This window comes from Schistocerca serialis, chromosome 5 (assembly GCF_023864345.2).
Source record: "Schistocerca serialis cubense isolate TAMUIC-IGC-003099 chromosome 5, iqSchSeri2.2, whole genome shotgun sequence".
In the NCBI taxonomy this organism is placed as follows: domain Eukaryota; kingdom Metazoa; phylum Arthropoda; class Insecta; order Orthoptera; family Acrididae; genus Schistocerca; species Schistocerca serialis.
This window is the reverse complement of record NC_064642.1, coordinates 230,258,189-230,284,895: the sequence shown is the minus strand read 5'-3', so window position 1 is coordinate 230,284,895 and position 26,707 is coordinate 230,258,189. Positions and strand designations below refer to the sequence as shown.

Sequence of the window (26,707 nt, the reverse complement as noted above, 5' to 3'; positions counted from 1 at the left end):
ATTAAGAGACATCAGGAGCAAGGGCGCTCATACCCGCGGGAAAGGAGGGGCCGCCCCACCCCTCATATCTCTCAGGGAATGCAAAACATTATAGTATACTTGGCTGTTTTTCTTCCAAGAAAATGATTCATTAGGCGGGTTGTTACAGGCTCGGAACTAGAGTATTCGCCTGGCTACATAAAAGTCACCACCGTCTTCCAGAATTTTAAAAAAACCCCACACCCCCAAGTACAGAATTTCCCCCCCCCCCCCCCCCCCAACGAACTACTTTATGGGCGCCCTTGATAAGGGTGTGTCAGCACCGACATTTTGGCAAGGGATTAGAGTGGCATTCCTGTCTTTCTGACGTGCTTGGGGTAAATGCGGAAGTGTGAACCGTGGTGACGTTTTTACCAAATGCGTCCAAACAGGACCAATGTGTTATTCTTTTCTTGTCTGCCGAAGGACAGACACTGGTAGACATCCATCGGAGAATGAAGAATGTGTATTGGATAGTACCGAGTGATCAAAAAGTTTGTATACATTTGGAAACTTAATAAACCACGGAATAATGTAGATAGACAGGTAAAAATTGACACACATGCTTGGAATGACATGGGGTTTTATTATGACCAAAAAAGAGCGACACATGGCGCTGGACAGCAAAACTTCAGGGACTGCGCATGACAATCGTGTATAAAAGGAGCTGTAATGAGAGAGAGAATCAGATGCGCCAGCAGTCGCAGCATGTTGACGTTACCTGAACAGGCGCTTTTAGTGAAGCTGTATTATCGGAATGTGGAATATGGTAGTTCAGCGTTACGATCCTATCGCTATAGGAAGGGGATTCGAATGGGTAAATGTCCGTTGACAAATGCAGCTGTGGCGAGAATGATTTCGAAGTTCGAAGCCACGGGTTGTTTAGCCGATAGACTCCCGTAGTGGCCGACCGAGCACAAGGCGTAATGCTGCTGAGACAGTTCAGGAAGAAATGGAGACTGTAGCGGGTTCGTCTATGCACGGGAAAGTCAGCGCTCGTGCAGTCGCTACTGTTTGGTTGGCACCTAGGCGTACCCTCCGATGCTATCCGTACAAAATCCAGCGGCATCATGAACTGTTACCTGGCGATTTAGTGAAGCGGAGGGCATTTGTGGTGTGGACGTTTCAAAAGATGGTGGAAGATGACGATTGGTTGAGTAACGTGTTGTGGACCGGCGAAGCTCATTTCACGCTCCGATGGTCTGTCAATGCCCACAACTGCAGAATTTGGGCTACCGAAAATCCTAGAACTGTCGCGGAAACTCCATTGCACGACGAGAAAGTCACGGTTGAATTTACCACATCTACAGTTGTCGGGCCTTTTTTTCCGAGGAAATGCGTGATTCTGGTTTCGTAGCTGCTACTGTGAAGGGTGAGAGGTATGCCGATATGTTACAGAATCGCATCATCCCCAGCCTGGCTGATAAACACCTGCTGGAACTTACGATGTTTATGCACGATGGCGCTCCACCCCATATTGTTAGACGCGTGCAAAATCTCTTGCGCGCGTCGTTTGGTGATGATCGTATGCTCAGCCGCCACTTTCGTCATGCTTGGCCTCCCAGGTCCCCAAACCCCAGTACGTGTGAATATTAGCTTTGGGGGTACATGAAGTCGCACGTGTATCGTGATTGACCGACACCTCCAGGGATGCTGAAAGACAACATCCGACGCCAATGCCTCACCATAACTCCGGACATGCTTTACAGTGCTGTTCACAACATTATTCTTCGATTACAGCTATTGTTGAGGAATGATGGTGGACATATTGAGCATTTCCTGTAAAGAACATCATCTTTGCTTTGTCTTACTTTGTTGTGCTAATTATTGCTATTCTGATCAGATGAGGCGCCATCTGTCGGACATTTTCTGAACTTTTGCATTTTTCTGGTTCTAATAAAACCCCATGTCATTCCAAGCATGTGTGTCAATTTGTACCTCTCTATCTACACTATTTCGTGATTTATTCAGTTTTCAAATTTATACTGACTTTTTGATCACCCGGTATGTCTGTCGAAAATCACCGTTGAGGAATGAAAACTGCGACAAAGAGTGCTGCTGCTTCATGATAACATACGTCCCCATGTCGCAAATGTCGTAACGCAGAAGTTACGGCAGCTCGCTTGGGACACTCTCGAGCGCTCGCCCCATGGTCCTCATCTCTCCCCATGTGATTACCATGCGTCCGGTCCCTTAAAAAAGCCCTTGGAGGGTCGACGATTCCTGTACGACAGGATGTGCAGCAGGCAGTTAGGATTTCTTCACTTAGCAGAACACGGTGTTTTACCAGACAAATATTTTCAACCTGGTGCCTCGATAGGGGTGAGTGCCTCTATGCCTACGGCGATTTTGCCAGAGCGGCACATCAGTTCTTGATCGCGCGGCCTTCGAACGGAAGCTTTTTGATCGCCCCTTATATTTTGATTTTCAGTCGTACAGCTAAAAAAGGGATACGCACTGTCAGTAGTCAGCAAAGCAATTGATAGATTTAAACTACCACAACATCGATAGCCCTATCGGCTGTCACCTATCCCCACTTTAGCCAGGAACAACTATTGTACGCTGGCAGCCTTTCGTGAGTTCAGATGTTATGTTATCAGTTCAGTTCTTACTTGAAGTTGATTTTAATGTAAGCGCCGCTGTTTATTGTTTTTGTGCCCTTCTGATAGTTTCTAATTATGGATAAGTTTTTAATAAGAGAGAAGAGGAAAACGGATTTGTATTCGTCCTCTAGCGATAAGCCAAATTAAAAATATCCAAGCACTATTATACTTGCCTAGTTATCTATGTATAGCAGTCGAGTGTTAGCAATGGAGTCGTTATTTGCAGACTGGTAGAACTCTGGGTTGCAGTATTTCAGTATTTCACAAGACAGTGGAGCAACCTGAACATTACAAATAACATTAAATTAAAATCAGTGCATAAAAAACATTTGGATTTACCTATCTCGCCCAAAACTCACGCTGATTAACAAAAATGTCTCCGGTGATGATTGCATTTTAAAAAATCTGCTCTAAATTCTATTATAATGAGCTCAAATAGCAAAACAACGACCAATCTGGTCACCCAAGCAGTACTCAGTTATGAAAACCGTTTCAAATACGGAACGATGGGGAAGGGTTTGTGTGGAACGGAACAGTTATGTGATGACAGCACATTCTATAGTTCGTTCGCTTCTGACAGAATTCGTAGAAGAAGGCTGCGCTTTGTATTCTCTCTCCCCGCCCCAACCTCGCCCGTCCAAAATCTATTCACGCTCATGTAATACTACAATAACTGAAGCCACGAATGCCATGCAAAATTAAATCTTAAAATACGCATGATTCACACACTGTCGAATAACGAAACATGCACAATTAAGCAAGCACCAGAACTTCATCTTTTGTTGTCCTGCATTTTATTTTATTTGAAAACAATGTACAACAAACATTTTTTTCCAAATTCTCCACCAAACTGGATAGTTCTGCGCCTTGAGGCGCTGAGCTAGCAGCCCCTAGACTTGGGAGCCGAAGCGGTTCGAATCCATCCGCTTGCAACCTTGAAAACGGTTTTCTTTAGTCCACATTTTCAATTTTCAGTTTAGGCAAATGTCGGCATTGGTCACTTACTGTAGGCAACAGCCAATTCTTTCCGGATTCCTTTCTTTCCTGAAACATTCTCTGACTCACTACTTAAATGAAAAGAACTGCAGCAAAAAGACGACCCGAACGTGTCCCCGGAGACTCGCGGTACTAAAAGCCATATTTACATTGGAAGGCGGCTAACGGTCGTCCTTATGTACTATCTATCTGTGCATAAAAATGGCTCAAATGTGGAACGGCGATACATCATGTCTCCAGGTTTTACCACAAGAACGATGTTCTACTGTGAAATGTGTGATTCGTAATATTCTTGGAACAGTGAGTCTACCCGGCACAAATCTAACGTATTTTCAAATAAACGTCATGTATGTTGTACACTGTAGAGGAATTTATTAGCATAAAAGACTGTGTATCCATTACGGATAAACAGAAACTCATTTATCGCATATTTTAGAAGTGTAGTTGAAATAATCTCGGAAATAAATATTAAGATCCAAAAACTGTAGCTCTAGATTTGTGTCTTCAGTTTTGTTTTGTAAATAAATTTGATTGCTGTAGCTTCAAGTTGACTAATGAAATAATAATTGCAAAACGTTCTTGGTCACTTACGGAAACTGAAGAATTTTAATGAAATGAAAGATCCATTATTAAAATTTGAGACTGAATTGAGGAGCTTAACGATGCTTTGAAGTGCTCAGATACGTTGTAAATTTAAATATGCTACAAGAGAAACATAACTATTTTCAAAAGAAACTACGTTAAGATTCTTCTGCTCTGTTATACTGAACCTTATATTAGAAGACTGAGTTGTGTTCTGTTAGCAAAGAGGCGAGTTTTCATTCGTTTGGCAATTGGGTGAAGTTATCATACTGCCAAATATAGAAATATTTAGTTGCGCGTTGGGTATTTCCTTTGTATATCTATGTTGAGGATACATATTAATCTAGTTTAATAAAATATTTTCTTGCTTAATACTATTTGCAAGAAGGCCTCCCAAAAGCAGGTTAAAACAAATAAATAAATATCAAGAATAAATTTAAAACATGAGCCTATCTAAGCTCTTTAACAATTCGGAAACCCCGCCCCCATTTTGACAAAATCCTTGCTAAGTCCTTGCGTGAGACAGAAGCCAACAAGCAATGTTTCACTGTTATTTAAACATCATTGTATTTTTTATAACATTTGTCACAAACAAGGGAAAAGTGCAGAACTTGTCGCTATCAACGATGATTTTACCTTTACATACTATTGTTAGTATTGTTGTTGTCGTTGTGGTCTTCACTCCAAAGGGCTACTCCAGCCTGTGCGAGTCTCTTCATCTCCGAGTACCTAATGCAGCCTACATCCTTCTGAATCTGGTTAGTGTACTCATCTCTTGGTCTCCCTCCATGATTTTTACCCGCCACGCTTCCCTCCTGTACTAAACTGGTGAGACCTTGATGCATAAGAATGTGTCCACCAACCGATCTCTTCTTTTAGTCAGGTTGTACCACAAATTTACATTCCCCCCAACTGTATTCAGCACATCCTCATTAGTTATGTGATCTATCCATATAATGTTCAGCATTCTTCTGTAGCAAAACATTTCAGAAGCTTCTATTCTCTTCTTGACTAAACTGTTTATCGTCCATGTTTCACTTTCATACAGGTCTACACTTCACACAAATACTTTCAGGAAGGACTTTCTGACACTGAAATCTATACTCGATATTAATAAATTTCACTTCTTCAGGAAACCTTTGCTTGCCATTGCCAGTCTACATTTTATATCCTCCCTACTTCGATCATCACCAGTTATTTTGCTTCCGAAGTAGCAAAACTCATTTACTACTTGAAGTGTTTCGTTTCCTAATCTGATCCTCTCAGCATCACCTGATTTAACTCGGCTACACTCCTTTATACTCGTTTTGCTTTTGTTGATGTTCATCTTATATCCTCCTTTCAAGACACTATCCATTTCCTACAACTCCTCTTCCAAGCCTTTGCTGTCTCTGACAGAATTACAATGTCATCGAGAAATCTCAAAGTCTTTATCTTTTCTCTCTGGACTTTAATTTCTATTCCAAATGTTTCTTTTGTTTCCTTTACTGATTGCTCAATATACAGATTGAATAACATCGGTGGCAGGCTATAACCCCGTCTCACTTCCTTCTCAACCACTACTTCCCTTTCGTGCCCCTCGACTCTTATAACTGCCATCTGGTTTCTGAACAAATTGTAAATAGCCATTTGCTCCCTGTTTTTCTTCCCCATCCACCTTTAGAATCTGAAAGAGAAAGCTTTTAACAATGTTGACTGGAATATTCTCTAAGTCTATAAATGCTATGAACGTAGTTTTACCTTTTCTTAACCTATCTTCTATGTCAGTGTAGCCTCGGGTGTTCCTATATTTCTCCGGAATCCAACCTGATCTCCCCCAAGATCGTCTTCTATCAGTCTTTCCGTTCTTCTGTAAAGGATTCGTGTTAGTATTACGCAACCGTGACTTATTAAACTGATAGTTTGGTAATTTTCATGTCTGTCAGCACCTGCTTCCTTTGGAATTGGGATTATTATGTTCTTCTTGAAGTCTGAGGGTATTTCACCTGACTCATACATCTTGCTCACTAAATGGAAGAGTTTTGTCTCCCAAGGTTACCAGTAGCTCTAACGAAATGAGGTCTACTCATGAGACCTTTTACCGCCTTAACTCTTTCAGAGCCTTATCAGATACCTCAGGCAATATCATATCTCCCTTCTCATCCTCCTCTATGTGCTCTTCCATTTCCATAACATTGCTCGCAGGTGTATCGCCCTTGTACAGCCCCTCTACAAACTCATTCCACTTTTCTGCTTTCTGCTTTTCCATCTGAGCTCCATCTTTTCTCTAAAGATCTCTTTAATTTTCCTGTAGAGATATATTCTTCTACGTCCTTACATTTGTCTTCTAGCCATTCCTGGTTAGCCATTTTGCACCTCCTGTCGATCTCATTTTTTAGGCGTCTGTATTCTGTTTCGCCAGCTTCGTTTATTGAATTTTCATATTTTCTACTTCCCTCGATTGATTTCAGTATGTCTTGTGTTACCCAAACGATTTCTACTAGGCCACATTTTCTTATCTATTTAACACTCTGCTGTTTTCACCATTTTATCTATCAAAGCTACCCTTTATTCTTCTATTGTATTCCTTTCCCCTGTTCTTGTCAAACGTTCCCTAATGCTCCCTCTGAAACCCGCTACAACCTCTGGCTCGTTCAGTTTATCCAGGTCCCATCTCCTTAAATTCCTGCCTTTTTGCATTTTCTTCAGTTTTAATCTGCAGTTCATAACAAATAAACTGTGTCCAGAGTCCACATCTACCCCTGGAAATGTCTTACAATTTAAAATGTAGGTCCTAAATCTCTGTCTAATCATTATATAATCAATCTGAAAACTTACGGTGTCTACAGGTCTCTTCCACGTGTATAACCTTCCCTCATTATTCTCAACCCAAGTCTTAGCTATGATTAAATTATGCTCTGTACAAAATTCTACCAGGCGGCTTGCTCTTTCATTCCACCCCCCACCGCCACCCTCGTCCATATTCTGCTACTACTTTTCCTTCTATTCCTTTTTTTCCTACAATCCTACTATCGAATTCCAGTGCCCCATTAATATTAAATTTTCAGCTTCATTAACCATATGAATAATTTCATACAGTTCCTCAATCTCCTTCCCATTTGCAGAGCTAGTAGGCATATAATCTTGTACTTCTTTCGTGGGTGTGGGCTTCCTGTCTATCTTGACTACAATAATGCTTTCACTATGCTGTTCATAGTGGCTTATCCGCGTTCCTATTTTTTTTGCTCATTTTTAAACCTACTCCTTCATTACCCCTATTTGATTTTGTGTTTATAGCCCTGTGTTCACCTGAACAGAAGCCCTCTTCTTCGTGCCACCGAACTTCATTAATTCCCACTACATCCAACTTTAACCTATCCATTTACCTTTTTAAATTTTCTTATGTACCTGCCCGATTAAAGGATCTGACATTCCACGCTCCGACGCGGAGAACGTCAGTTTTCTTTCTCCTGATAACGACATACTCCTGTGTAGTCCCGCCCGGAGATCAGAATGGGGGACTATTTTACTTCCGGAATATTTTACCCACGTGGACGCCATGATCATTTAACCATGGAGAAGAGCTGCAAGCCCTCGGGCTGAATTCCGGTTGTTTTCAGCCGTTCATAGTACCAGCACAGCCGGCCGGAGTGGCCGTGCGGTTCTAGGCGCTACAGTCTGGAACCGCGAGACTGCTACGGTCGCAGGTTCGAATCCTGCCTCGGGCATGGATGTATGTGATGTCCTTAGGTTAGTTAGGTTTAAGTAGTTCTAAGTTCTATGGGACTGATGACCTCAGAAGTTGAGTCCCATAGAGTTCAGAGCCATTTGAGCCAGTACCAGCACAACAAGGCCGTTTTGGTTGATGTTACAAGACGAGATCAGTCAATCATCCAGACTGTTGCTCCTGCAACAGCTGAAAAGGCTCCTGTTCCCCTTCATGAACCACACGTTTGTCTGGCCTGCCAACAGACACCCCTCTGTTGTGGTAGCACCTACGGAATAGCTATCTGTATCACTGAGGCACAGAAGCCTCCCCACCAACGTCAAGGCCCATGGTTTAGAGGGGGGGGGGGGGGGTGTTGTTGATAATTATCGTCCATGTACACACATCAAAAGAAGTTTTGTATAACCACGGTTCCGCGAGTTCCGAAAACTGTGCAGAAAATTGGAATAGATATCAACATAAACATCATTTTCACCCTTTTTGTTGCTCATGAAAACCACACATTGCATGTTGTACCACCATACGGCGAGATCTTCAGAGTTGGTGGTCCAGATTTCTGCACACACCGGTGCCTCTAATGTCTAATAACCAGTATTTGTCGTGGCATACTATCCACAATTTCGTCAAGGCACTGTTGGTCCAGATTGTCCCTATTCTCAGCGGTGATTCGGCGTAGATCCCTCAGAGTGGATGGTGGGTCACGTCGTCTACTTAAGTGCTAAGGTCATCAGTCCCTAAGCTTACACGCTACTTAACCTAAATTAACCTAAGGACCTACACACACACCCATGCCCGAGGGAGGACTCGAACCTCCGGCGGGACCAGCCGCACAGACCATGACTGCAGCGCCCTAGACCTCTCGGCTAATCCCTTTCGCGGCCTAGAAACAGCCTTTTTCAATGTATCCCAGACATGTTCGATAGGGTTCATGTCTGGAAAGCATGCTGACCCCTCTACTCGAGCGATGTCGTTATCCTGGAGGAAGTCATTCACAAGATGTGCACGATGGGGGCGCGAATTGTCGTCCATGAAGACGAATGCCTCACCAATATGCTGCCGATATGATTGCACTATCGGGCGGAGGATGGCATTCACGTATCGTACAGCCGTTACGGCGCCTTCCATGACCACCAGCGGCGTACTTCGGTCCCACATAATGCCACCCCAAAACAGCAGGGAACCTCCACCTTTCTGCACACGCTGGACAGTGCGTCTAAGGGCTTCAGCCTGACCAGGTTGGCTTCAAACACGTCTCCGACGATTGTCTGGTTGAGGGAATATGCGACACTCATCGGTGAAGAGAACGTGATGCCGATCCTGAGTGGTCCATTCGCCGTATTGTTGGGCCTATGTGTACCGCGCTGCATGGTGTCGTGGTTACAAAGATGGGCCTCATCAGGAACGCCGAGAGTGAAGTTGCGCATCATGCAGCCTATTGTGCACAGTTTGATTCGTAACACGACGTCCTGTGGCTGCGCGAAAAGCATTATTCAACATGGTGACGTTGATGTCAGGGTTCCTCCGAGCCATAATCCGTAGGTGGCGATCATCCACTGCCGTAGTAGTCCTTGGACGGCCTGAGTGAGGCATGTCATCGACAGTTTCTGTCTCTCTGTATCTCCTCCATGTCCGAGCAACATCGCTTTGGTTCACTCCTAGACACCTGGACGCTTCCGTTGTTGAGACCCCTTCCTGGTACAAGGTAACAATGCGAATTCGATGGGACTGTGGTATGACCGTCTAGGCATGGTTGAACTCCTGACAACACAAGCCGTGTAGCTCCTTGCTGGTAGAATGACTGGAACTGATCAGCTTTCGGAACCCCTCCGTCTAATAGGCTCTGCTCATGCATGGTTGTTTACGTCTTTGGGAGGGTTTAGTGACATGTCTGAACAGTCAAAGGGTTCTGTGTCTGTTATAGAATATCCACAGTCAGCGTCTATCTTCAGAAGTCCTGGGAACCCGGGTGATGCAAAACTTTTTTTGATGTGTATATTTAAAGTCCACAAATTAGATAACAATGTATAATAATACAAAATTAAATTTAATTAAAATTTCTTTTCTTCTAAAACAGAGCCACACGTGATAACACATCATAATACGAAACACATAAAATCACAGTCCATACTCGTCACGTACCTTTCTCCAACATTCCTGTCAACCTCTCGATATTAAGAACCAGCTGACTGTATTTCATCGTCGTGTGCTGGCCTCTCCTGACAAAAACGGAATTCATCCACGGAACGTCGGAATTTCTCATTAAAAAAAATGGTTAAAATGGCTCTGAGCACTATGGGACTTAACATCTGAGGTCATCAGTCCCCTAGAGCTTAAAACTACCTAAACTTAACTAACCTAAGGACATCACACATATCCATGCCCGAGGCAGGATTCGAACCTGCGACCGTAGCGGTCGCGCGGTTCCAGACTGAAGCGTCTAGAACCGCATGGCCACTGCGGCCGGCATTTCTCATTCTCTTTCAACTTCCTCACATTCAAGTACTCCATTTATCAGCTTCCAGTTTGTATTTAATCTTGACAGTGCAGGTCTGTGATAGTTATACCTTTGATCAAGGTATCAAGAGCGACAAATTTTCCAGTGTGCTAATAAATTCCACACGCGCGCCTGTGCGTGACTAACGAGCGAGGCGGTGCACTGGGGCAAGGAGGTTCAAAGGTCCGTCCGTCCGGCCATCCAGGCGTAGCTTTTTGTGATTTCCCTAAAGCACTAATGACAAATGCCGGCTTCATTCTTTCGATAAAGAAATACCCGATTTCCTTCCTGACCCTACTCCTAATCCAAGCTTGTGTTCCGCCTGTAATGACCTCGTCGTCGACGGGGTATTAAAGCACTATCTTCATTTATTTTTTCACTCTTACAACTTGTTCCTTTGCGCACAACTGCTTCTTAAAGGAGAGATATTAGGTTGGCTCTTAGGTTCGTAGTGTTTTTGTTTTGTATGTTGGTTTTCCGGTTGCTATGGGTTTATTTATCGATTGTAATTTTTATTTGTAATCACTCTTGGTATTTGAGTTTACATATTGTCATTTGATCATTGACAGTGAATGAAAGTGTGAACGCTACAAAATGCAGTGGCAGATGGGCAAATCGGAACATTTCCGACGTATTCTTCTCTTTGAGTTTACTCAAGGGGTGACAGCAAAGGAATTAGCCAGAAACATTTGCACCGTGTATGGGTATAATGCCATTCGACAGATCATGTCATGAAAATAGAGTTAGTGACTTCCCACGTTCAGGAAGACCGTCGGGGTTTGGTGAAGGTCGTTTAAGCGCATTAATCCACAATGAACCATGTCAGTGTACTAGGGAACTGACAAATGTCGTGAACTGTGATCATACCGCCACTGTGCGATATTTGCATGCAGTGGAGGAGGTTCAGATATCGGGTGTATGGATACCGCATGCTCTGAGCGAGAATCTCAGAAATCAGTGGGTGGCCTCATGTGCAGCTTCGCTTGCTCGTCATAAATTGGCATGTGAACGACATCGACCATACCTATTCTGTATTGTTACTGGGGACGAGAAATGGTTTCTTTATACTGACGTAAGGAAAAGAAAGAAATGGTTGACCCGAAAGAAAGCAGTAACTCCCTGTACAAATACCTGCGCGCGGCCACGAAAGACAATATTCTGCATCTGGTGGAACAGCGACGGTGTGGTGTATTGCGATTTGCTTCTTCGAGGTGTAACAATCACTGCTGACATTTATTGGCAACAATTGAGTCGTCTTGCAGATGCAGTCCAAGAACAACCACCAGGGAGAGTGCGTGAAGTGGTGCTACTCCACGATAACACTCGCCCTCATTCTGCGAGAATGACAAAAAACACTATACGGGATTTGGGTTGGGAAGTCATTCCGCACCCACCTGACTCACCTGATATTGCGCCTTCAGGTTTTCACCTTTTCCGCTATCTACTGAACAACCATCAAATAACTTCCCTTCCGGATGAAATGCAGTCCGAAGATGGTACGATGAATTCTTGAACTCGAAACCTCGTGATTTCTACAGTCGTGGGATCGAACAGTTACCCCAGTGATGGCAGACAGCTGTAAATAGTGAAAGTATATACAGGATGATCCATTCATAGTGACTGGGCCAAATATCTCACGAAATAAGCGTCAAACGAAAAAACTACAAAGATCGAAACTCGTCTAGCTTGAAGAGGGAAACCAGATGGCGCTATGGTTGGCCCGCTAGATGGCGCTGCCATAGGTCAAACGGATATCAACTGCGTTTTTTAAAAATAGGAGCCCCCATTTTTTATTACATATTCGTGCAGTACGTAAAGAAATATGAATGTTTTAGTTGGACCCCTTTTTCCGCTTTGTGATAGATGGCGCTGTAATAGTCACAAACGTATAAGTACGTGGTACCACGTAACATTCCGCCAGTGCGGACGGTATTTGTTTCATGATACATTACCTGTGTTAAAATGGACCGTTTACCAACTGCGGAAAAGGTCAATATCGTGTTGATGTATGGCTATTGTGATCAAAATGCCCAACGGACGTGTGCTATGTATGCTGCTCGGTGTCCTGGACGACATCATCCAAGTGTCCGGACCGTTCGCCGGATAGTTACGTTACTTAAAGAAACAGGAAGTGTTCAGCCACATGTGAAACGTCAACCACGAACTGCAACAAATGATGATGCCCGAGTAGGTGTCTTAGCTGCTGTCGCGGCTAATTCGCACGTCAGTAGCAGACAATCGGGAATGTCAAAAACGTCGGTGTTGAGAATGCTACATCAACATCGATTGCACCCGTACCATATTTCTATCCACCAGGAATTGCATGGTGACGACTTTGAACGTCGTGTACAGTTCTGCCACTGCGCACAAGGGAAATTGATGACAGATGTTTTGCACGCGTTCTATTTAGCGACGAGGCGTCATTCACCAACAGCGGTAACGTAAAGCGGCATAATATGCACTATTGGGCAACGGAAAATCCACGATGGCTGCGACAAGTGGAACATCAGCGATCTTGGCGGGCTAATGTATGGTGCGGAATCATGGGAGGAAAGATAATTGGCTCCCATTTTATCGATGGCAATCTAAATGGTGCAATGTTTGCTGATTTCTACGTAATGTTCTACCGATGTTACTACAAGATGTTTCACTGCATGACAGAATGGCGATATACTTGACAAACGATGGATGTTCGGCACATAGATCGCGTTCGGTTGAAGCGGTATTGAATAGCATATTTCATGACAGGTGGTCCGCACGTTCACCGGATCTAATGTCCCCGGATTTCTTTCTGTGGGGAAAGTTTAAGGATATTTGCTATCGTGATCCACCGACAACGCCTGACAACGTGCGTCTGCGCATTGTCAATGCATGTGCGAACATTACGGATGGCGGACTACTCGCTGTCGAGAGGAATGTCGTTACACGTATTGCCAAATGCATTGAGGTTGACGGACATCATTTTAAGCATTTATTGCATTAATGTGGTATTTACAGGTAATCACGCTGTAACAGCATGCGCTCTCAGAAATGATAAGTTCATAAAGGTACATGTATCACACTGGAACAACCGAAATAAAATGTTCAAACCTACCTACGTTCTGTATTTTAATTTAAAAAACCTACCTGTTACCAACTGTTCGTCTACAATTGTGAGCCATATGTTTGTGACTATTACAGCGCCATCTATCACAAAGCGAAAAATGTGGTCCAACTAAAACATTCATATTTCTTTTCGTACTACACGAATATATAATAAAAAATGGGGGTTCCTATTTAAAAAAACGCAGTTGATATCCGTCTGACCTATGGCAGCGCCATCTAGCGGGCCAACCATAGCGCCATCTGGTTTCCCCCTTCAAGCCAGACAAGTCTCGTTCTTTTTAGTTTTTTCGTTTGACGCTTATTTCGTGAGATATTTGGCCCGGTCACGATCAATGGACCACCCTGTATAATATACCTAAAGTCTCCGTTATGTTATCTACATCTATATCCACATATACATCCATACTCCGCAAGCCACCTGACTGTGTCTGGCGGAGGGTACCCTGAGTGCCTCCATCGGTTCTCCCTTCTATTCCAGTCTCGTATTGTTCGTGGAAAGAAGGATTGTCGGTATGCCTCTGTGTGGGCTCTAATCTCTCTGATTTTATCCTCATGGTCTCTTCGCGAGATACACGTAGGAGGGAGCAATACACTGCTTGACTTCTCGGTGAAGGTATGTTCTCGAAACTTCAACAAAAGCCCATACTGAGCTACTGAGCGTCTCTCCTGCAGAGTCTTCCACTGGAGTTTATCTATCATCTCCGTAACGCTTTCGCGATTACTAAATGATCCTGTAACGAAGCGCGTTGCTCTCCGTTGGATCTTCTCTATCTCTTCTATCAACCCTATCTGGTACGGATCCCACACTGCTGAGCAGTATTCAAGCAGTGGGCGAACAAGCGTACTGTAACCTACTTCCTTTGTTTTCGGATTGCATTTCCTTAGGATTCTTCCAATGAATCTGTCTGGCATCCGCTTTACCGACGATCAACTTGATATGATCATTCCATTTTAAATCACTCCTAATGCGTACTCCTAGATAATTTATGGAATTAACTACTTCCAGATGCTGACCTGCTATTTTGTAGCTAAATGATAAGGGAACTATCTTTCTATGTATTCGCAGCACATTACACTTGTCTACATTGAGATTCAATTGCCATTCCCTGCACCATGCGTCAATTCGCTGCAGATCCTCCTGCATTTCAGTACAATTTTCCATTGTTACAACCTCTCGATACACCACAGCATCATCTGCAAAAAGCCTCAGTGAACTTCCGATGTCATCCACAAGGTCATTTATGTATATTGTGAATAGCAACGGTCCTATGACACTCCCCTGCGGCACACCTGAAATCACTCTTACTTCGGAAGACTTCTGTCCATTGAGAATGACATGCTGCGTTCTGTTATCTAGGAACTCTTCAATCCAATCACACAATTGGTCTGATAGTCCATATGCTCTTACGTTGTCCATTAAACGACTGTAGGGAACTGTATCGAACGCCTTGCGGAAGTCTAGAAACACGGCGTCTACCTGTGAACCCGTGTCTATGGCCCTCTGAGTCTCGTGGACGAATAGCGGGAGCTGGGTTTCACACGACCGTCTTTTTCGAAACCCATGCTGATTCCAACAGAGTAGATTTCTAGTCTCCAGAAAAGTCTAGAAATCTACTCTGTTGTATTTATTAAACTTACGGGAAAACGTTTCACACTTATGCTCCAACCCAATAGTTATCTGATACTAATACGAACTTTAACAGACGAAGGAACCCATCCACAATGTCGGATAAAAGTAAACCCTTTAAGAGGTTTCCAATTCATTCAAAATTTATTGCAGAAACAGTGCATATGGAGTACATGAAATGATTACATTTACAGATCAATAGGGAAAGCTATTCTGGAGTATCAGGTATAGACCCTTGCTCAAACAATGTTAGTGCGTGGTGTAGTCTCCATGGGCGGCGATGCAGCGCTGACTCTGGCATCCATTAGATCGTACAGATGACAACTACTGTCGTGTGATACGTTATCGCCTGCTCGATATGTTCATGTAGTTCTGTGACATTTGTTGGTTGACGAATCCCACGAGTCACTTCTCGTTCCATTATATCCCACGTGCTCCATTGGAGGTAAGTATGCAGATCGTGATGGCCGGGATGTTGATACACGTCTTGCAGAACACGTTGAGTTTCACGTGTGTGCGCGAAAATTACCCCGTTGGAACAACATATCATCTTCCTGTTGCAAAAACGTTAAAAGAATGGGTCTAACAAGGTTTTCCATGTACCGAGCGCTGGTTATCGTCCCTTCCAGAAACACCAAAGGTGAAGGAGAGTTGTGGCTTATTGCACCCCAAGAGACAGCGCTCACCAGGCCTACGTCATATGTGGAAGCGACCATCACTTGCACGCAGGCAGAGCCTGCTTTCATCACTAAAGACAATGGTGCGCCATTCCATCTTCTAGTTATCCTCTAACGCTCGTGTCGAGCCATGCACGTTGATGCTGTGGCGTGAGTGGAAGATGGGCTAGAGTTGTGCGTACCCGTAGTCCTACTGCTAATAACCGATTCACAACAGTCCTTGTTGACACATCTCGGCTCAGAACCTCTCTTATCTGTGCTGTGGCCGCTGTACGATACGCCAGTGATGCTCTTATGACACCACGATTCTGGCGGGCGTCTGTGCAGCATTGACGTCCAGAACCTCATCTACGGGTGTGAGAATTTTCACATGTCCACTGATACCAGCATCGTTGCACAACTGGCACATCACATCATACTTGCGTGGCATTTCTCCGAAAGGACCATCCCGCCACTCGGAAAGCCTTAATTTGACTCCTTTCAAACTCGCTCAGTTGGCTGTAGGAAGCATGTCTCCATGGCATGGTTGCCTCTTTGCTTCACCGTTTGCACCACACTGAGTCTTCAGGCTGTGAGCATACATTATTAAAGGGTAAACACACCTGTGCCACTGGCTATCTGTTGGCGGAAGAGGTTAAAAACATTGTTAGTACCTCTCCTATTATCTCCCAGGTGGCATATGCCGTCATCGGATCAAAATCTACATCGTCTTTCCAGGTGTACCAATCTTTTTTCCAGCAGTATATTTCTATGAAAATGATTTTTCCTGTGAATAAATAGTTTATTTCTAGTTATACTGATGTTTTCGTTAACTGGTATGCTAGCAGATTAAATGTTCTGTAAATCTTGTGCTGGAGGTTAAGTCTGAATTAAAAAGCTTCGTGTAGGGCAACTTCTTGGGTCCCACTGAACACTATCTTGAATGGCAGTTTTGAAATTATTGTTTTAGGTTTTCGTAACTAACATTAGTGCAATAATACAATAACGTTCCATAATGTTAAGGCGTTTCGTTGCATCGTACCTACATGAAACGTACAATCTATACTCCATTTCGTGCACGCTTCTCCACAGAGTCCACAGAATATGACTGATGAAACGTAATGTTTTAGCTGAGAAAGTACACGATATTCGCCAGAGATCAAAAAAGGAAGATGAATAAAGTGTTTCCTCCTCCTCCTCCTCCTCCTCCTCCTCTCTCTCTCTCTCTCTCTCTCTCTCTCTCTCTCCCTCCGTCCCTCCGTCCTTCCCTCCCTCTCCATCTCAGATTCTTTTTCGTGTTTTTGTGTTTATATGTGTATTTTTACGTGTGTGCGCAAATTCACGTTAAGTTATGGTATTTTCATCGTATAGGCTTTTAAGGTTCGAAAACTATCACACTTCTCTTCAGTTCTGTAACCCCATTCTACATATTTACCTTAATGTTACAGACAGCGAATGCGATGGCCACGACGCTGTACTTCCTCGCGAAAAACCCTCAAGCCCAGCAGAAGCTGTACCTGGAGCTGTGTGCCAAACACCCAGACCCTGGGACCCCACTGACTGCTGAGATCCTGGAAGACTGCAAGTTCCTCAAGGCGTGTGTCAAGGAGGCCCTGAGGTGAGCACACTGGTGAACTCTAGCGGTGTATTCTGCGCTGCGTCACTTCCGCTGCTGCTGGCTGGCACGAAATTGCTCGTCAAGCTGCCCTCTATAACGTATCTTTTACGTTGGGATAAATTTATTTAATTTTTTGTTAGATGTTTTCGTTAAATAGCTGAATAAATTGTAATTAGGAATAATTTAATTAAGCAGAGTAGAGAAGATAAAGTCAAAGAGATGTTCATTGGGCGGACATTGTCGTAATGTAACGTCATTGCGTTGTTCGGTTATTAAAACAAGTCGTTTGTGTTCCGTTCTGCTGTTCGGTCGTACGCGTATCTGAATGGAATTAATTCTGGGACTAGAATAAACTTTCACATAATAGTTACGATTCGAAGTTCCGACAAAAGGGATTAGCGTCAGTGTTAATTTGAATTGTGGGCGATAGGATTAGTTTCTCTCTAATTTTACCCTCGTACTCTTTGCACAGGATATACGTCGGAGAGGGAAGAAGTACGCTGGCTGAATTACTTTTCCGTACAGGCTACAAGTCTGAAATAGAAATTTGTTCATGGAATAGAAAGAGTTGTCCAAGAGAACTGATTTTACGTTAGATTTAAATCTTGCTTTTCTACCTGTCACACATTTTATGTGATTGGGGAAATCATAAAAAATTTTAGTTACTGGATACTGAACTCCTTCCTGAGCCAATGAAAAACTTTAACAGCAGGCAATGAAGGTGTTTTTCCCCTTAGCGTTACAGATGTGAACATCACTGTTCGTCTTGAACTGTGATGGATTAGTCATGATGGATTTCATTAGTCAATATAAATGTCTTGTGACGACGCAGTTAAAATGCCTGGCTCCGTGAACAGGTATCTGCACGACCTCCGATTTCCTGTAGTCAGTACTTTCTATGCAAGTGGTGAGTTACCCGGAATGATTCTATAAGACATTACAGACTAGAGATACGCAAAATATGTTGCTAGTTTGTTTCCAAGAGTAGCAATTATACGATGAGTAAAAGTGGCTGAAATTAACTGTTTGCAAAGCTCAGTAATATGCTTCTTCCAGTTCATGATTTCATCAATATGTACACCCAAAACATTCTACCCTGCTTACTGACTCCTGTTCACGCGCTACATCAGTTGTTGCTATGAATCTATTTGTTGCATAGAACTGAACATAGCCTGTTTTTTCGAAACTTAGAGAGAAGCCGTTTTCAGAGAACCACTTAATACTTTTTTTGAGAAACAATGTTAACAATCTCTTCCGTTGCTTTCTGTTTAACGGGATTTACGAAGGTTTACTGAAAAACAATGCCTCCACCTTCGTAACTCTTCAACAGTTGGCAGCATTGGTGCACAGCAGGGACTGGCTTGTTCCGTAGCCTCCTCTCCACAACTCCAGCAAGGATGAAACCATGTGCAGACGGTTGGTCAATGCGACTTAAGCAACGTGTAGTCATTGAATTCTTGACAACAGAAGGTGTCACCCCAAAGGAGACTAGTCAGAGAATGAAAGCAGTTTATTGTGATAGTGTTGATGTGAGTACTGTGCGTCGTTGGGCGAGTAAGTTTAAAAATGTTGAGGTGGGAACATATGGCCTGCGTGGCAAACACAGAGTTGGACGTCCCGTGACAGCAACCACCGAGTTTCAACAGCAAAATGTTAACAGATTGATTCAGGATGGCCGTCGTATCACTCAGAGAGAAACTGCAAGTACAATCGGCATTTCACAAGAAAGCGTGGGTCACATTATTTCTTTTCTTGGCTGTTGAAAGATCTGTGCACGATGGGTACCCCGGATGTCACCACAGCAGAACTTCAGAGACTGAATCTCACCACCATATGGCATCCTCCATACAGTTCAGATTTAGCGTCGTCTGACTTCCATCTGTTCCCGTTAATGAAAGACAATCTGCGGGAACATCATTATGCTTCTGACGAAGACGTTGAGATAACTGTGAGACTGTGGTTGCGTAAACAGAGTGCCGATTTCGTCTGTGACTGCTTCAGAAAACTCGTTCATCGTTGGCAGAAATGTATCCAATTGGCTGGTGATTATGTGGAAAAGTGAATATTGATACTTAAAGATCACATTCTAAGGATTATTTCTGCGTTTGGTTTATTAAAATATTCCCATCCAAACCCAGTTAATGAAGGTGGAGGCATCACTTTTCATTCAACCCTCGTATTATAACACTAGTATCATATCCAAAAATTCTATTTGTTCAATGTTGGGTGGAAGGTCGTGTGGACCCAAAATGGAACCCTCTGGGACCCCCTTTGTAATTTTTATTTCCCAGTCACAAAAATTTTCTTCATTTCATCATTGCCTTAGTTATTCATCACAACCTTTTGCATTCTGTTTTTAAGTATGATTCAAACCATTTGTGTGTAAAGCCATCAATTACATAAAACGTGAGTTTTTTTGGGAGAGTAATATCATCTTCACAGTGGAATGTCTTGAAAAGATCACAGAAAAGACCAACTCGCTATATTTCATTATTGAAGTCTTGTAATATTTTGTGATTGACTGTGTAAATATCATTCTCCGTCGAGCAACACTTCTGGAACCCTAACTGTAATATTCAAAGTAAACTGTTGTTACTTAAGTGCATGACTACTCTTGAGCATATTAATTTATCGAATATTTTCGAAAAAGATTCCTTTCTTGTAATCTTTTTAAGAGCACAAGGGCTCCGAATTTGAACAGTAAACAACACATCGCGATAGATACTGCCTCTCTTTTAGCACCATCCACTGAATAGGTTTAGCATCTCCGTGAATATTTCGCGCTTACTGAATGAACCTGTGATGAAACATGTTGTTCCTCTTGGAATCTTCACCATTTCATATATCAGTCCCATTTTGTTTGGATTCCAGGCTGATGAGAAATACATAAATGTCGGTGGAAGTACAGTTATGTGTGTAACTTCTTTTGTGAGTGGGCTATAGCTTCTGTGGGTTCTTCCAATTAATCTCACATTGTCAGACTGTAGTTTGCGTTTCCTTTGATTGGTTTTATGTGGTCGTTGTTTACTGGCACGTGAGAGAAAGACGTGCTGGGTCAGAGTCACAAGACCGATGGCAGTTATAAATAAATAAACCCATCTGGGAGAAGTGGAAGGCATCTGGATTTTACGGACCTTACATGAGCTTGATCCATAACGACAGTACGATACAGTATGAGATCCTCAGAAAATAATCATTATATCAACGTAAGGAAATTGAAGTAATTTCATGTACCAAAAACTACCAAAACAATTTCTACTAAAATATGGACAGGGGAATGGATAAACAAGTTAAAATAAAACACATTTTGGAGATGAACCGAGCAGGTGGTTAATGGCATCAGAAAACCCCACTTAACAAGAGAACAGCGAGCTTCAGCGCAGGAAGGGATAAGACCAGAACAGTACAATATTCCTTTTAGTGTAAATATGGCCGGGACTGAGGGTAAATGGCTGGATGGATGGCTTTAACAGGGCTAGGCAGCAACCTGGCAAGAAAAATAAAATTCACCTTTAATAAGATGGCAATTGCCTGAAGCCATACTGGGCGATGCAGAAGCGACACGGTGGTGAGATTCCCATTATATAAAAGCATTTTGAGAATTACAATTTCTAGATATCTCTCTCGTCTTGTGGCGGACCACACAAGTGTGTGGAAAATAGCGAGGGTGTTGAGAGCTTTGCTTTCTATGAAGTTTGGATGATACGCTTCACACATCATGGTAACAGATAGCTAGGAGGTAGTTAATTATTCCTGCAGGAATTTTTGTGGGGAAATAAATTGTGTACTTTGCTCCAGCCCTTAGCAATAGCCATTATTTCGACTAGGGAAAGATTAACGTTCTACAGAACGCAGGAAAGTTTAGAGTGAGTGAATTCAGTCATGGCTAGAGTAGGAGCTTAGCGTTTCAGATCCAGCACGGAGACAACGTAGTTGCATATGCCGCTTGGTAACGTACCATCATGCATTAGGCCACAGTAAATTTTGAGTCGAGATTTTGCTCACTCCAGCTTGCATACGCTTTGGCCATTGAATATCAAAAGCCAGGATACTAACCTACCCTCACATTGAATACGTGAGAGTTTTTTCATTGGTTCAAAAAGTACATTTTTTCTCCACCAACTCAGTGCATTGACCAGTTATGACATGGTAGATGTAAATGAGTTAATATATATTTTAATCATTCTTTCATGTGAAAAAAAGTTTCATATGTAGAGGTAATGATTTTAATTATCATCAGTTCAATATGTCCAAGAGTTAAATATTTTGTTCTTGAGTGTTGAAAGTAATTGAACATGATTGTTGTGTATCACTTGACCCCTGAAAGCACAGTTGATAAATTATATGTAGAATAGAAAATGGAATAGCTGTTTTGTCTTTCTAGAATAGACTCAAAACTTTCACTTTTATTAATTCATGCATTCTAGTTAGGTGACAGCAGCATTTTTAATGATTTTTGGTACGATCTGCACATGATATTACCTGACTTAGAGGGCCAGGTTCATTAGGATTTAGAATGTCTGTTTAACACCCTGGAATTGAGAAGACAGTTCACATGTTTTGTCCATTTGCATGCTAAGTGGTAAGCTAAGTTTGCATACATTAATCCATTCACTGTGCAGACGCAAAATGCGGACAATCTCACAAATGGCGACGTCTGCCAGGATGCCAAATTACAGCATTCTGATAGATTGAGGGTTTGCTTTTGATACGTACAAAACACATAATCCTCCCAAACAATAAGCTGACACAAATTTGAGAAAAAAATGTAAATGTAAATGTGCATCAGCTGTGTAGAAAGTGTAAACAGAATTGTATTAATGTGTTCCTTATTCGCTGGCGCAGCACATCGTTGAATTGGGTTGTGATGAGTTTTGACTCAACTCCATTAACCAAAAGGCTAAATGAAAGACGAGGAAACTATTGAATATAGCACCATAGATGATATTTTGGGGTAGAATCAAGTCGTATGATCAGAAGTTAATGCGTAGTCATGTTTGGCTTAGTGGAAAATAATCGATTAAGACAAAGAGAAGTCGTGGAAGATCTTGATAGGATCGAGTTGGACACACAAAAGGTAAATCAGCGGCAAAAACACGAGACAGAAAACCTATAAATACACTATGTTCGGAAGTGAAGGAAACAGTTCACGAAAGCCGAGATAGGGAACGGTTACATTAGATGGCAACTGGCGAAAATGGTGTAGATGAAAACGCCAAAATATTTGGAATGTTGCAGCGTTTATTACAACAATCTCAAGAATCAGAAAAGCGTATAGAAGGGCACATAACACAAGGGCAAAAAGAATAGTTTCAAGAATCAGAAAAAATATAGAAGGGCGCGTAACACTAGGGCTGAGAGAAATTAACAAGTAAATACAAAAAAACGCGTGATAATATTCAAGGCCAATTAGATCAAATACGAACTGAAGCTATGGAAGCGCAAATCACGCTTCAAACGCTCGTTACAGGGCACAAACAATTGAGAACAGACATTGACGCTGTCCAGACAGGCATGATTATGTTGCGTGAAGTTACGCAACAAAGTGTTAAAAATGGTTAAACAACAGGTCGAAGCTTTTGCCATCAGAGCGACGACGAAAGCGAAACATGTTGTTGCTGAGACAACGTCTCACAAAAGAACGAAAAAAGCAGCATTAAAGAAATTCGATGCTCCTATTTTAAAAATACAAGAGAAAAACGAACATCAATTTAAATGGCTGAGATCGGAAGTTCTACGTTCGATCGAAAGTCGAGGAGACGTAGAAAGCGTTAATCAGCAGACGACGACAGAATCCACTTTAGTGTCGGTAGACACTACTCTGAAGACAGCAAAATCAACAGTTGCCGACAATACGACAGAAAGGGTACGCGAAATTACGTGTGACGTAAGACGGAATGGCACATGTGGATGCCGGTCCGAAACCGCGAAGTGCGAATGGGAAATGAGTCACCAGCGTATGCCAGAACATCACGGTAACCGTAGGGAATAGTGTGTATTGCGAGCGCTTGTTCAAGAAAGAATAACAGGTCAATTGGGAATACAAGAGTGTGGTTTTCAGCACAAGCGTGACATACGCTGGTCAAACCATAGCGACGCGTTACGCAATGCCACAACCTGTAGGACGAATACCGACGAATTACAGTAGGGCGTCTAAGGAGCCAGAATTGCTTACACGCAAGATACAGAGCCGGTAGCGGTCGTTATGCATGCATATTGCGCAATGAGACATGCAAGTGATTCTACGTCACAAATGTTACAGAAGGAACCAAGTTAGACACGTTTGCGTAGATTTGATGCAAACTAAGGATAGAATTCCAGTCTTCAAAAATCGGAAGATACCCCACAGAGAGAAATGAGAGTTTTTGATGATAACCACTTTCTTACAGTACGGAAATACCATCACTATAGCTGGCCGCTGTGGCCGAGCCGTTCTAGGCGCTTCAGTCTGGAACAGCCGCGCGACCGCTACGGTGGCAGGTTCGAATCCTGCCTCGGGCATGGATGTGTGGGATGTACTTGGGTTAGTTAGGTTTAAGTAGTTCTAAGTTCTTGGGGACTGATCTAAGCTCAGATGTTAAGTCCCATAGTGCTCAGAGCCATTTGAACCATTTGAACCAGCACTATAAGGAAGAAGCAAATATTCTCCATCCTCGCACGTTTATTGATCAATGTAAAGTAGGAATACCGAAAAATTGGCCATTTAAACATAAATTAGATTTCATTTGTGCACCTATGGAGGAAAGTGTTGCTGAAACTATGCAGCGAATAGCAGAAACTTGCGATTCGTGTGATCCGTTTAGAGCTGCTTTTATAGCAGGATATTGGTCTCCTGAGGCTCAGATAAGACTAAGATATGGATTATTACAAAATGTCCCATCCGAAAATTCGCGTGAGAAAACAGCAGTAAAATTCTTTGAGAATATGGCTTAAAGGAACCAACACTTAGATAACCCATATATCGACAGAGGATTGATTCAAATATGCGAAACAAAACTGCCAATCAAGTATAAACAAGCGTTGATAGAACGTGGGGGCGGTAATGTAGAAACTTTCAAAGGTGTTTTGAGAAAAGTAGAATTCATGTATAAAAACGACTCTCAAAGACGTCGCGATTCAGGACAGAATAATTTTGAACGAACACGTAAGGAGAATAATAATAATGGTAGCGATGGTAGGCCGGCATTGGGATTGAATTCTGGACGAAATGGGAATAATTATGGAAATGGGAGTAGTGTAAACACCAGATTACAGCGTAATGGATATGGTTTTGTTCAAATGCGTGTGAAATTTTATGGGACTTAACTACTAAGGTCATCAGTCCCTAAGTTTACACACTACTTAACCTAAATTATCCTAAGGACAAACACACACACACTCAAGCCCGAGGGATGACTCGAACCTCCGCCGGGATATGGTTTTAATAGTGGTTGGAACAGACGGAATACAGACGAAAATAGAAATGGAAACTGGAGAACTCGGGATAACCGACAGACTGACTTTAATCAGCGATCTCCAGGTTCATGGAGAGAAAGCAGATAGGGATTTGGTGCGAGAACGCAGCCACAGGCAAATACTTCGGGTAATTACAGGAGAAACGAACCACAGATGGAGGTTGAATTACGACCACCAAATCCTGGGAAGCGTGAGGATTGACTGACGTTAGGTGTTGCAGGAGTTCAAGTACATAACACACTTTCTGCAGAAGCGGATGACAAGGCGACTGCAGCCATAAATAGGTTAAGGTGTGGCGTACAAGATTCGGAATTGGGAACAAGGACGACAGACGATCATCAAAGGTACACGTTCAGATACTACAAATACGGAGGAAGTCACAACTGAAGTGTTGGGATGAGATGCATTGGACTGACACTGACTATGAGGATGAACTCCCAGCATTACCTAGTAATGAACCATTTGATTATGACGAAGTATTAATGTATATGGTGCAGATGTTTGATTCTGCACAAACGAAAAATGATTTTCAGCAGGATAATACATATCCTACTGTAAGCTGTAACGCTATGATTGATCAAGACGATTGGATTAAAAATACGGCTAATACATATATAAAAGAAGGAAGCACGAATAAGTACTCCAACACACTACAAGATCTACTAAAATCCTTGCGAATAACGTTCACTGAATAACCTATCCTATCCCTATGCCCAAGAAGTTGTAAGTTCCAAGGAAGAAGACATGAAGACACAGAAAGAAAAATTAAACCAGTATGAGGTTTGGCAGAATCAAAAGAAAGCAATATTCAACAAAATCATGGCAGTTATTTCATTCTAACTATCAAACCAACCAAAGGCGGTCAAACCATCAGAGTATGCATAATGGGGACATCAAACTGCAGCAATCGTCCAGGGGCTACACTCATCAACCTCGATGGCAACGACGCCGATAAAGGACGAAGCCATCTATGGTGTCACATCATGACATTGCCTTGGACAAGCAGTTTGTCGTCAAAATAATGCAACATGGAATTGACCATGTAATGGTGTTTGTGATCGAACACTCAGAACTGAAAATGTCAATAATTTTCATCAACATCGTACAGAGTCTACAACTGACTAGCAGCATCAACCACCAATGATCGACAACAGCATTTTGAAGCAAACCCAGCACGAAGTTTAAAGTGTAAAGTGCGTTAAGAAAGAAAGTGGCGCGTGTGACGAATTCATTGTAATATTATAAATAGTGCAAAAGATAATCACTTCAGCAAGGAGTGGAGATGCCTGTAAATATTCAGTCGCACCTGTACCACTGAGAATTTGTGCTTTATGTGTTTCATTTGTATTCTATAATTCGATTTGTAAATTGTTAAAGTATATTCATAAATGTACCTTGTTTTATATTTTGTATTTCATGTGTAAATTGATATATCTCAATTCAATCTAAAAAGATGTTATTAAGAATTTGTGTATTGTAGATATTTTGGAAACATGTGTTTTAATGATAAATAATGTAAATGAATATATAGTTTGTGTTATGCAAAACTATGAACTACTTTAAACATGATGACAATTCAGTACTGAGTACTAGAGAAGTACTAGAGAAAAATATTGTAAGATCAGTCAAATAACTGCTATAATGGACTGTAAAGAGACATAATAATCACCTAAATAGAAATTGCCGTGTAAAGCAATACATTTCAAATAAAAATAGAATGTCAAAACGATATCATCTAGGATAAGATAGACAAGTAGCTGGACAGTGATTAAAATTAACTGAATTTATAATTTTGCGCTGCAATGAGCAATACCTCAACCATTGATCACAGCAGCTCAAAATTAAAT

General features: G+C 42.3%; 1 protein-coding gene across 1 annotated transcript in view; it reads left to right on the top strand.

Annotated features, from left to right (window-relative positions):
• The window catches only part of LOC126481316 (probable cytochrome P450 301a1, mitochondrial), a 176,697-nt gene that overhangs the window by 104,233 nt on the left and 45,757 nt on the right, over positions 1–26,707 (top strand). Inside the window, exon 9 of the mRNA XM_050104976.1 lies at positions 17,236–17,405. Within this exon, the coding sequence (XP_049960933.1) occupies positions 17,236–17,405 (170 nt within the window). The remainder of the gene's footprint in view (positions 1–17,235; positions 17,406–26,707) is intronic.